This window comes from Echiichthys vipera (genome assembly GCF_963691815.1).
Source record: "Echiichthys vipera genome assembly, chromosome: 10".
Lineage (NCBI taxonomy): Eukaryota > Metazoa > Chordata > Actinopteri > Perciformes > Trachinidae > Echiichthys > Echiichthys vipera.
In genome coordinates this window covers 23951356-23964010 of record NC_139835.1, presented here as the reverse complement: position 1 = coordinate 23964010, position 12655 = coordinate 23951356, and the positions used below count along the sequence as shown (strand labels likewise).

Below are 12655 nucleotides of genomic sequence, written 5' to 3'. Positions count from 1 at the left end.
AGTTGTTGTAGAAGATATCCAATTTGCAAAGTTTAAAAGTGATTGCAAAGGGGTTCAACACGAACATATTCCAACATCTTTGAGATAATCATCAACTACTTCATGCTCAAATCATGGTAAGAAAAAACTAGCAAATGTAGAGTTTACTTTCAGGATCTTCTGGGAATATATAGTAGTTACATTGAAGTAACGCCAGTTCTATGAGTACATGCAGAACCCTATATTTAAATTTACATTAGGCTAGGGCGGGAGCAAAATAATGCTTGTGTGTCTTTTTCCTTCCAGGTTGTCGAATAACAAATTCCCTGATTAATAATGGTGAAACTGAAATTTTCTCTTGACAATATTTGTGATATCAAAATCTCATAATGTGACATTCCTACACTGCATATTGTTTAAGGGTTTTCAACTCTGGAAATGATTTTAACTTTCATTTCAAAGATTGTGAAGTAAACTGTAGAAATACTTCTTTTCAAGCAGGGCTAAAGTCAGCCTGAACTCGGTCTTAGTTGCCTGTTTGTTGATGGGGATTAGTGGCTGCTTGGCTGAGATTACTGCGTGACCGCTCAATAACTTTCAGAGTAGAGGAGACACTATAAGGCTGTAAATCGAGTTACCAGTTATTAGGTACACTTGTATAATCTCATGCAATGTACTTCCCTGCAATAAATCTCATCGTTGAGAAGCTTAGACCGTTTAGTCTCAGTTCACAGTGTCAGAAGCTGATCCGACTCTAAATTTTGTTATCATTGTTGCACTGGACTGGATTAGTGAAAGGGTATGCAAATTATGTTAAAAATCATATCTTTTTCTCAACAGTCATAAGTCAGTATATACCATTGTGCATTCACATGGAAGAATGAGTAAAACGCAAGGAAAATGGTAAAAAGCTGTTGTGCAATTGACTGCACTGAAAGAATTCAGGCAGAAGCTGTTATAGATTGCTTAAGGCCGCAGAGAAGAGATGCGTTAAGCAATGCTTGCTGAGGCGGTGTAAGGTTAAATAGTCAAGCACACTATTTTCTGAAAGAAACCAGACAATCTACATATTTTATCAAGTATGTCCTCAAGCAACCTAAGTCTCTCTCCTCTGTTCATTTTACTCTTAGAGCAGTGATTTTTTTCCCCACCCTTACAGATGTCTGTAAGAATATTACCAACCTATCCAAACTGTTAACCTGTTACAGTGTTGAGGCGTACCCCATCACTGCTTCACAATGTTATTATTCTGATTATTACATCATTGCAAAGACGAAAAAGAGCAGAACCTCCTTAGTGAGAGTGGCTGTGTCCTTAAAGGGCATTAGTACAGGCATTATCTTGTTGTGCCAGACAGTTCAGTAGTAAACACCCTGGCAAAGGGCCTGATAGTAAACTCTGATGGAACGGCACAGTACAGCTATAGTGTTGTAGCTGTCCTGGCACAGAGATATGGGTCATGCTAGGCTGTCCTCTCCCTCACCCCAGCACCAGAGCCCAAACCCTGATGAGATTAGCTGGCCAGCCAGGCGCTCAGTGGTGGTAAAACACAAACACCACTGATTACGTGAACATTAAAGTCGGATCCCCTCACACTTTAGCTCGGATCCCCTTGTGTAGGGTCACGAGCGGGTTAGTACGATGACTGTGCCGCCATTGCCAACGTATACGGCACTACTACCTCTGTCTTCGGACACACAGTGGACTCTGATAGATCATAAACAAGAATTTAATGACAGTGATTACAGCAGACATCATCTAAGGCATGTGCTGTATGACATCCAGTGCATGAGGAATGGGACTGTGACACAGCTGGCTTCCTGGAATCCTCTGTATAATGCCTTTTTACATGAGGAAATCTGTCCACTCCACCAACTTAGAGAAATATGAAGTAAAACAGGTTGACATTTCCTGCCAGTGACTAGTTTTTTGGGGTAGGTCATTGAATGCAGTGCCTTGGCCACTGCTACTTTATGTTAAATCACTGTTAGAAATGGGATTAGGCAGGTTGGAATGCCAGGGTAATCACTCATTCAGCAGCAGCCAGGAGAAAAGGCCTCCTTAAGAAGAAGGGGCGGGTTTTATATAGCTGAGAGCTTTGATTACTGCTTCGTCTTAAAACCGCATCCGATGAGTAAAGACATGCACCGGTCCTCCCCCACATTTACTGGGCAAGTCGACCTCCTGTGTTCCTGTAAATAAGTGATGTCACAGCGCTTAATGATGCCCAGACTAGACTCAGCAAAGTCCTGGAAAAAAAAAACACACTACCAGCTTCCTCACTACTGTGAGCATGCTGCCTAACCTCCATGTCAACAAAGAATTAGTTTTGCACATCCTATTTCTCTGTAGGAGTGCTGATCATGCATTTAAAGTTACGAGTAGTGAACAGTCAAGGGTATTCTCTCTTATTCTGTGAAGCCAGTAAAGCTCACCCTTGGGGGGGAAAAGAAACATCGGCCACATCTGTGGATCGACTGCTCTGTCACTAATGAAGATGTTCAGATGGAGAGTGCGCAGAAAAGACACTTTTTTCAGCCTTTTTTCCTGCTCTCCCCGACGCAGACTGGTAGTGACAGTTGTTTCCAGTTGCTACGTATAAAGGGCCCATCATAAAGCCCGGCTAGAGGAAACAGGATAAGCGCTTGAGCCAAGGCAGTAAAAAGCTCTCTGGAAACTTGAAAGCCACACAAATGAAGTCTGCGTCTGCCATCTGGAAACAATAAACAAACAAAACAAACACCAAGAATGGGAGAGAGGGATGGGGGGGGGGGGTAGATAGAAAGAGAGAGAGAAGCAGAGATTGAGTATGTGAATGAGTGATAGGTAGAGGCGGGTGTCAATGTTAAAAACGTGTGCAGCATGCATCATTAGCAAACACTGATGGGAAGACAGACACAGAGACAACCCTTTGTATAAAATCTTCTTTGATGCTGGGGAGATGGCCCTGCTGTTTGAATGTGTGTGGTACCACTGAAACCTGGTTCTAATGAAGTGCAGTGCTAACAGGAGGCTGCCTGTCTGCAACTTGTGCCAGTGATGTGATGAGAAGTTATAAGCCAGTTCCAAATACGGCAAAATACCAAAATAATCCAGCCAACTCATCTCTGCATAGCCAGATAAATCAAAAATATGATTTATTTTTATAAATTCAGAAATGCCCTGACACCACATCATCATCATCATCATCATCATCATCATCAGTTCAGTGGAGGGTTTTATGTGTTAATGATCACATAGATGTTCAATATGGACTTATCAACGAGAGATTTATTTTCTGTCTGTACAGAAGCTGTGAAAAAACTGTGGAGTCAGTTGAGAATGGTAGCTAGAACAAGATCAATTACACTATTAAACTATAGGATTATTGTAATGATTTTTGCTTACGGCTGATGGCCAGAGAGACATACAACACAAGATATAATAGGCTACACTTCGTACATACAAAACCCCCCTCTCCATCAATTAAATATATTATTATTTGTGTTACAAGAATCCACATAATGCACATCAAGTTACAACCCTGGTTGTGACAGCAACATAGTTACAAGATACTGGATGTCATGCATCTATTGTGTTAAGCACTGCAACTGATGATTTATCCATTGATCATCAAGTCTATAAAATGTCAAAAGTGGCAGGTGCCCATAACAACAGCATGTGCTGTGTCTTTCACAGTTGCTTACTCAACAGAGAAACTAAGACATTTCAGTGATGTGAAGTGGCTAAAAACAGCTGTATTATTTATGTAGTATTTTGTAGTTTACTTTACAAAACACCTAATCAATGAACTGGTTATTAAAATCATTGTGACTAATTAATGTTCTATCAGTTATTTGACTAGTCTAAGCATTGGGCTAAATTTAATCCAAGTAAAGCTGTGGTTTTAGCCTTTGTGACTCACTTTTGTTTATTTATGTAGTAAGTTTACTGTAACAATTCGTTTTACTATGCTAATAATAGAATTTCTTTTGACTGGTGTCAAGAAGTCTATCACAAGGGGGGGGGGGGGCACAACTCTATTATGACAGTTGTTGACATTCCAAATTAAGTTTCTTGGATAGGCACTCAGCGACAGGTTGGGACTATTTAATGAGGGAAATTGAAGGGATGAAACTTCACTTGGTACTAGAACAAACATCACAAGCTGCTCTCTGAGTCCTCATTACAGAGTGCACTGTCAATACTGACACCGAGGGGTTAAACCAAGAACTGCAGCCATGTGGCCACAGCATGGACCCATGAACCGTTACAGATAGTCCCACCTATAGGTGTACATACGCTTAAACAAACAAGGCAGAATGGCACAGAGAACCACACACAAACACTCTCTCTCTCTCTTTCACTCACTCACACACGCACACACCCTGCTGTGTCTGGTTAACAAACACTCTGCTATAAAAGCAGGCCTCTTACTCATTAGGGTGCTGTGTATCAGACAGGAAATACTGGGTAAATTACACCTCATCGCCCTGGAACTAGCCGACCATCACCATGGCAATGAGCCAACCTCAGTGCCGTGAGAAGACCAAAACACCATCGTGACAGAGGAAAAGTGGAAGGGACAAGACACGGTTTCACCCAATAACTGATAACAATGATCTAATGTCAGTGATGCGAATGTTCCGCTACAGGTTTTTGAGTTGAGTTTGAGTTGTAAATTGAACCCAAATCTGTATCTATTTAGTAGCCAAAAGAATCCCTTTAGCCTTTTGACAGTGACGCTGACTCCGAATCTGGAAGCAATATCCTGCCCACACACATCTCTGACAGCTACCCAATTAATACTACATGGGCTAAACTGTACCAGCCCCAACACACTCTTTATTAGAAATTGTTAGTCATACATACAGTAAATGCTAAAGTGAAATACAGTTAAATAAATAGGCTAGCACAGGCTACAACTTATTACAATAAAAAGGGGATTAGGTGGTCTAAGCTCTAAGAAGGTCTGTGTGTAATATGCAAAATATTTTGATGGTTGACCAAACAGATTATGATTATAACATGTAAATAGATAAAGGATCGGTAGCATGGACGACTACACTGCAGGTATAACTACAACAGGAATCATTTTGTAGCTGTGTAAGAATACAGCAGATAGCCATTTGAGTATAATGCAGTTTCAACAAAGATTATCAAAAATGCCTATAGTTACCTATACATTGAAAGACTGTGCTAGTGTTACAAAAAGTATAATTTCATCACAGCATTTGTATTGGCTTACATTTGTAAAAAGGCACAATTTTCCCACTCATGTTATCATAAAAAAATTCCCCAGCTTCTCGTTCAATGCGACCACCATGCTCAAAATCTAAACCACATAAACTAATCGTTAGCCAAGTCCCCCTCCTCCGTTTCTAGAACAAAATTCTTTTGTTGCATTGTTCACACATTCCTCCCTGGTCGTGTTTATACAGATGAGATTCCATGTGCACTCTGGGGGTACGAAGAAGTCTACTCTGAAGCCAAAGATGTGCTGGTGATCAAAGGTTTCAGTGCTTGAGCAGAGACACTTGTTTTGGTTGGGTTTTTTTCTATGAGGATACAGGGTAACATATCCATCTGTTGACCGCATGGATCCACCTTGGTCACTGCTGGGACAAGTGTAGGCCTCTCTTCTCTGCCATCCCACACTGCTCCCTCAGACACGTTTACTCAGCTGGCTGCCACGCCAGAGCTTTGTTTTCACACAGCAACATGTGTTAACTTAATGCTCTGTAACACATTTCAAAGGCAAGACTATCTGGTGAAACAACAGGTAATAGAGCGATTTATTGATCCATTGGCTCAAAAAAGGCAAAGTGTAAAAAATGTGCCTCTGTAGACACTGGTGAATACATCCAGAGGCAGTGGTGATGTTGTGGTGTAGAGTGTGTTTATGTGAACCCCATCATGTATTTTTCAAGTTTGATTTAATTTAGCTTGAAAAAACAAATAGTCTAAATGCTATAAGGAGCGATACAGTTAGCTAGATATAGTACGATTTCAAAGTTGCACACACATGTTTTCTGAAATAGATTTCAGGCAAACATTGGTACTGTGAGGTGATGGCCAAGAATGAGTCAAGTGAAAATATTAGATAAACCATTAAATAGTTCAAGAAAGGCATAGTGCATAGAGTTTGGGGTTACTTGGCTAACCTGCTTGCCCTCCCTAGCTGAAGAATTTGGTTACACAGTCCCCATGGTTGTTTTCCTGCTTGATTGGATTATGGCCACACACCTCAAGCTAGGCTTCCACCACCAATCAATGAGGAAATGAGGTGTCAACACGCTGGTGTTTATCCAACACTCATTTATTTATCTACCGGAAGCCGAAGCTAGCTCGACCGCAGAAGTCACCAGATGATTGAGGGGATTTTCTTTAAAACATTCAGAATTATTGCTTCTATTAGCATTACAAACAAGGAGTTTGCAGTGTGTAAGTGGCAATTATGTTAACAAATAATAATCTGCCCGGTTTTATTTCTTCTTTAATTGCATTACATGTAAATTCCTCTTGCATTATAGGACTATTTATATGGAAATTTGCCAATTTACTGTGAAATGGCATTGGCATTTAGAATGACACTTTGTACTAAATTAAAAAGTGTGTAACATTACATTGATTATACATCAAAATTCTGTCTTGTCTCTAATCTCTTTTACAACTGAGAAGACATAGCTTTTAAACTGCAGGCTGTGCGTCCATATGACCAAGCTGAAAGCACTGGTAATGGGAAGACACCAGGAAGTCTGTAATGCTTCCAGTCAGCATGAAGTGCCATCAAAATAAAATTCTGCACAGTAGCTGCTGCTTTAAAACAACTGGGGCAATTGAAAATTCCCCTCCCAATTTATGCCAAATGCCACTTTATAAACATTCTAGCATGACTGCCAAGTGTCTGCACTGCTTTATGCCCTTTCTCTTAATTGAAAACGTTATAGGGGTGCATTACACTTGAGGTTTTTATAAGCTGTGCTATAAAGCCCTAGCAGGCCCTGAGAGGGGAAACTGCCCATTAACTTATAAGGTCCAGGCCTTGGCTCTCTTAATTGACAACCTCTAGGCTACTTTCATCACTTGTCGACTTCATAGCGGCAGTCAATGCTTCCTCCAGGATGCTGTTGCATCTTTGACACAAGGGTGTTTGTGACAAAGAGCAGTCTGCCGCCAATGCCAGGGCGAGGGCTCTAGGCTGTCCATAAAACAAGCACACACATTCCTCTCCTAGTTCCAGCCATCTGAGAGGGCTACATTTAACCATGTAGGTGCTGCTTCACAGAAACACTACCCTAAATTCAATCTAAATCCAATTAAGAAGGTACATTTTGTTTATATGCGTATGCAAGTCTACACATCACATATCCTAAAAAATAAAAATCCAGAAAGATGGTTTCACTTTATAAAACAGTTAAAATTACTAGAAAGAAACATTTAAATTTAAATCTAAATTTAAAAAAGGGGTTATTGAGAATGAGGAAATATTTTATTTCTAATCTGTTCAGGCTATCACAAGAAGCATAAATAGACACACACAAACACACACACACACTTGGCGTGACAGTCACTTCACACTCTAATTTGGCAGGATCATCAGCTTTGTGCCTCTGGAAATTAATGTGCCTTGAATTAGAGTCACATGTCACAATATAGTTGACCAGTGCAGGCACATTACTAGAATATCAAAATCACTTGAGTTCTTTGCAGCTGACATTCAAACTGTCAGAAGTTTCTCATTATATATCCTATGAGACTTGCGTGTCAATTTACAAAAAGGTAAAGGAGCACTGTGCAGCTTTGACTGACAAGCTGTCACTGAAACTCATGACATAACCTTGCAGGAATTCACAAAAGACTAATATGTATGTAAGAGCTTGTATACTTAAAAAGGAGTAGCAAATTTAGTATTACACTCCCATTAAACTGCGGGATTTACAAGACAGATATTTTAAAGGAGGGTTGTACGAATATTTCCCTTTGTCTTTTATTGACATTTTGTGACTTTATTAGACAAAAAAAAGCTTCTGTGATTTAGCCAAGTTAGTTACATTACACCATATGTAAGATGGTATAAAAGTATGATAAAATAGATAACACCCAACCTTAATTAAGCTTATGTGTGGCATACTTTGCGACAACATTGGAATATTATTGGAATATGAAATACAAACAGCACAGAGCGTTCTTTTTTCCCTATATACCAGAATGTTAACTTGTGTAGCCAGTCCATGCTCCAGGGTCTGGCAATTCAAGATTACACTCTGCACTCACTCGACTGCATGGATGAACTGAGATAACCATGGAGAACTGTTAATATTGCATCACCATCAGGTCAAAATTTGTCCAATACTCAGCCCAAGATCTACTTTGTGTTTAGTCCTTGTTAGCATGCTAAAATAATAAACTACGACAGTGAACAAGTTGGAAATATGTGGGTGAGCAATGAATAAAACAATGATCGCTTGACCAGCTCTTGTCACAGTTTCATTTTGGGCTGTGAAACTGCTTAGATCAGAAAACCTGTGGTTGCGCTGGATGGAAGCCATGAGGAACAGAATCCACTGTATATTCATCAGTGTAGAACATATGACGATCGTGTGTCTAGGATAAACATTTTGTGTTAAAGTAGATAGTTAAAGTGAAATTCCAGCTTCAAATCACTCCAGGGGCTTTTTCGGCAAATACACTCATCAAATAAGCCATGGAGACAATTTTAAGCAGATACTGTGGAAAGTAGCTAACTGTAGCTAACAGCCGATTGCAGCTAAAAACGAATTTTCTCAGGGCAGCACGGTGATGGCATTAAAATTGCTTTTTTAACTACTAATACTGCTCATGATAACACCAAACATCTGCAGAGTCCTTGCACATTAGTTGAAGCACCAACAATGTAGAGTGAAGCCGGAGTTTATTAAAAGAGTGTTGTGAAAGTATTACCTACTGGCCCCAGAAGCAGCTCCTCTCATAGTAAAGTCCATTCAAGTCAATTACCCAAGGCAATCCAAAAGGAAGGAGCCCTTTGATGCTTCGATTAATAGGAAATTGTATCACGCTACTGAAGAGGTTTGGTGTCTGCCCCGAGCTAATCAGTGATTTAGCTGCATTCGGCTGTTAGCGCTTGTAAGGGACTTTCCGGGATATCTTCGTTAATAGTTCTTGCATAAAAAAATTGCCTTGATGGCTTATTTTATGAGTGTATTTGCCAAAAAAGACCCTGGAACGATTTTAACCCCAAAATTTAGGAATTTTAAGTGATAGCCAATGTGTTATGCAGAGATGTATCACATAACATTTTTATCCATCCTATTTGTATCAGTGAGGGTCAATTTTATATTAGAAAAATCACTTACAATAGTATAAAGCACTACAACCCAACAGCACCAAAAACGACATCTAAATGACCATAAAGTTGAATAAACATATCTCTTGAAAAGCTTCAACAAAAATCAAACATTGTTACCTTTATGAAGGTAGATTTAATGCACAACTGTTGAATTAGTTAGTTTTAACTAGATGTGTCTAATAAACTGCCAACTGTGTGTATATTACATTAATAAATAAAATACAAATAAAATTCAGCAATTTCAACATGCAGCAAAAGTGCATTGCAACTACAGAAATCCTGCCAAGTTTCATAGCATAAGGTTTTGCCAATGTCTTTAGTAATATCATAGTCATACAGTCAGACAACAAAATAAATAACAGCCAGGTGAAGTGACTTCCTGGAGTCACCACAGAAAGGTTGCCAGGCAACCAGTGCTCTTTACAGATGTAACCTAACGAGCGAATGTAAAGTGCTTGAACTCCACATGAATCCCCAAATCGCTGCTTCTGCATTTCTGTTTTTGTACGATTAAACTAACTAGCCTACATGTGAATTGGTCAGCATTCGAGATGCTGGTATGGTATTATTTCAACTTTCGAGAGAGCCAGGTGGGTGCCTCCAGTCTTTATATGCTAAAGCTAGGCTAACCACCTGACACACGCAGGCCTGACTCTCCAAGAGAAAGTGAATAAGATAACTACTCCTTTAAAGTTGTGGAAGAATACCTCTCTTGACCATCGCAGTACAGGCATATATTGCACAAGCTGCCTTAGATGGACACTACCATTCATTCATTCATCTTCAACCGCTTGTCCCTGTCGGGGTTGCAGGGGGCTGGAGTCGATTACTTAAAAATATATGACATTTAAACATGGCATAGAGCATAAAGAAAGTTTACAATATGTTGGAGAAAAATATGCTAAGATATATTCATTCTGGAATTTACACACGTCTGCTTCAAAAGTGTACAGAGGGTTGTTTTTATTATTCTGGCACCATAATAATAAGGTGGTCTTTGAACCCTGAGATGGCTCCCTCTCTAATATGTGATGTGCTTTGTAATCTTCAAGCTTTGGTGTGGATCTAGGCTCTTCGTTATCAATCATGGGAAAGGATCATCAATTATAAATAGGTTTTCATAATCACAATCTTGTCCATTATGGCCCTTGATGATTAAAAGAAAATACACTGTACACCAAATTAAACACTTAGCCCATCTCCAATATCTGACTACACAGACCAACAGCAACACGGTTACACCATCAAATCTGTAACCTACAAGATGATGACATCCCCGACAAGAAAAGCTGACTATTAGGTGTGTTTTACAGCCAAACTTTTGCATCTTTGGGGTGTCATGGGGTATCAATAACGTGTTTTTAAACCTTTTTTTTTCTTCATTCAGAGCCACTGAGTCAGGACACACAACAGTGTTCATTAACAATACAAACGCTGCGCACATTGCCCGCTTTTCTACTGCAAACATGTAACTACAACCAAGTCATGTTTGGCTCACATAAACGAATAGTAAACGAATAAAACGTTGTAAACACTGTTGTAAACACTGTTGCCAACAGCTGCACCAACCAAGAACAGAAGTGACATTTGACCAACAGCAGATACGGTGGCATTAAGGGAAATTATCCACCAAAATGATCACTGTAATATTTTCCCCGGCTGAGTTTCTCTACAAGGACCAGAGCACACTTAAGAGAAAGAAAAATTAAATACATGAACTGACTTACTGTGGAAGAAGTCGCTTCACAGCCCTGGTGATGTGCGCCGCCATGTTTCCTTCGATGACGCGCTACCATAGCGAGCAGCAATTGGCTACAGAAGCCGTCCCCTGCCCCGCCTAAGCGCTGTGATTGGCCACAGCATAAGGAGGGCTCTGGACTCCTTGCGCTGTGATTGGCCACAGCATAAGGAGGGCTCTGGACTCCTTGCACATGGGAAGGCAAACAGCAGAAGAAGTAGTGGGATGGTGCTGTTGTGGGGAGGGTGGGGGATGATGATTTGAAAGGCAACTGTTATAATATAATTCAATTTATTTCATAAGATAATTCAAAATAATTAAGATGCATCACTTAAAATCAAAGTAACAGTTGGTAAACAATGACATTCTTTTCGACAGTTTTTTTTTTTTGCCTTACAGATGGTCTCTACTGTAACTGGTGTCTTTCTGCTCCATGACACATAAAGGGCAGACGGAGGCTAAAGCTTGAAAAAGAGAGAAACAAGGGAGGAATAAAGAGACAAGAGAAATTTGAGCACAAGGCGTGTCACCCCAGGAGTTCTCTTTCACAGCAGTGGTGAATTACTACCACCAACATCAGCCATGTCCAAGTGTTGTGCACAAATGACACGTAATATTTGCCGTGATTAAGGCAGCAGGGGATTTGCTCCAAATGTCAGCATTCAGAGAGGACAGCCATTGGGCTGTGGGTGTATTCAAATGTAGTGTGCTGCTGAACTTTATTTTATGAAGGCTGTAGAGCCAAATGTAGGCTATTCAGTCAACACGTTCTCACATAGACCATGGGTAGAAATAAAGTAATAATGTCAAGTCCTTGATGACTCTTCCTTTAGTCTGACATTTTCTGCCATTTCTGACATCACAACAAAGTTTTTTGTAATGTAATGTAAAAGCAACGGTAGCGTCCCCACCAGACTGAACACCATTGGCTCCATATAGGCTATATAATGCAATGGTTTCCAACCAAGGGGTCTGAGGGGACATGTGATTGTGTGCTACACATTTTGATTCCTATGAAATGTCTCTAGTTATTTTATTATTACTGGTAAATGGCCTCTAAAATGTATCGGGTCGCATGTAGACACTGCTTGGCTTGGAATTATGTTAATATTTTACATGATTTACTCTCCTGGTCACAGGCAGTGACAGTAGTAGTGATCTTCTCAATGGATTTTTTTCCCTCTCTCTTCAAGGCTGACAACACATGAACATAAAACACAAATGACAGAAATATGAGTGATCTTTAAGGCTAACAACATCAGAAATATGTATATATATATATATATATATATATATATATATATAGAGAGAGAGAGAGAGAGAGAGAGAGAGAGAGAGAGAGAGAGAGAGAGGGACAGAGACAGAGAGAGAGAGAGAGAGAGTGAGAGAGAGAGAGACAGAGAGAGAGAGACACAGAGAGAGAGATAGGGACAGAGACAGAGACAGAGACAGAGAGAGAGAGAGATCAGAGATCAGTGTGCTTGCTGCTTCTCTGGTAAATCCATGATCAGGTAAGAAAACTTGAATTAAATTTTTATTTTACATAGATTTTATCCCTAACAAAGGCAGCCTGTGTGTGCATCCATTCCAACATGGGATAAAAACGCATC

At 40.0% G+C, this 12655-nt stretch overlaps 1 protein-coding gene across 1 annotated transcript in view; it reads right to left on the bottom strand.

The window, feature by feature from the left end:
- The window catches only part of clybl (citrate lyase beta like), a gene marked incomplete at its 5' end in the record, with an annotated part of 65145 nt that extends 54067 nt beyond the window's left edge, over positions 1–11078 (bottom strand). Inside the window, one exon of the mRNA XM_083921882.1 lies at positions 11035–11078. Coding sequence (XP_083778008.1) covers positions 11035–11078 — 44 coding nt within the window. The remainder of the gene's footprint in view (positions 1–11034) is intronic.
- Between the last annotated feature and the right edge of the window lie 1577 nt (positions 11079–12655).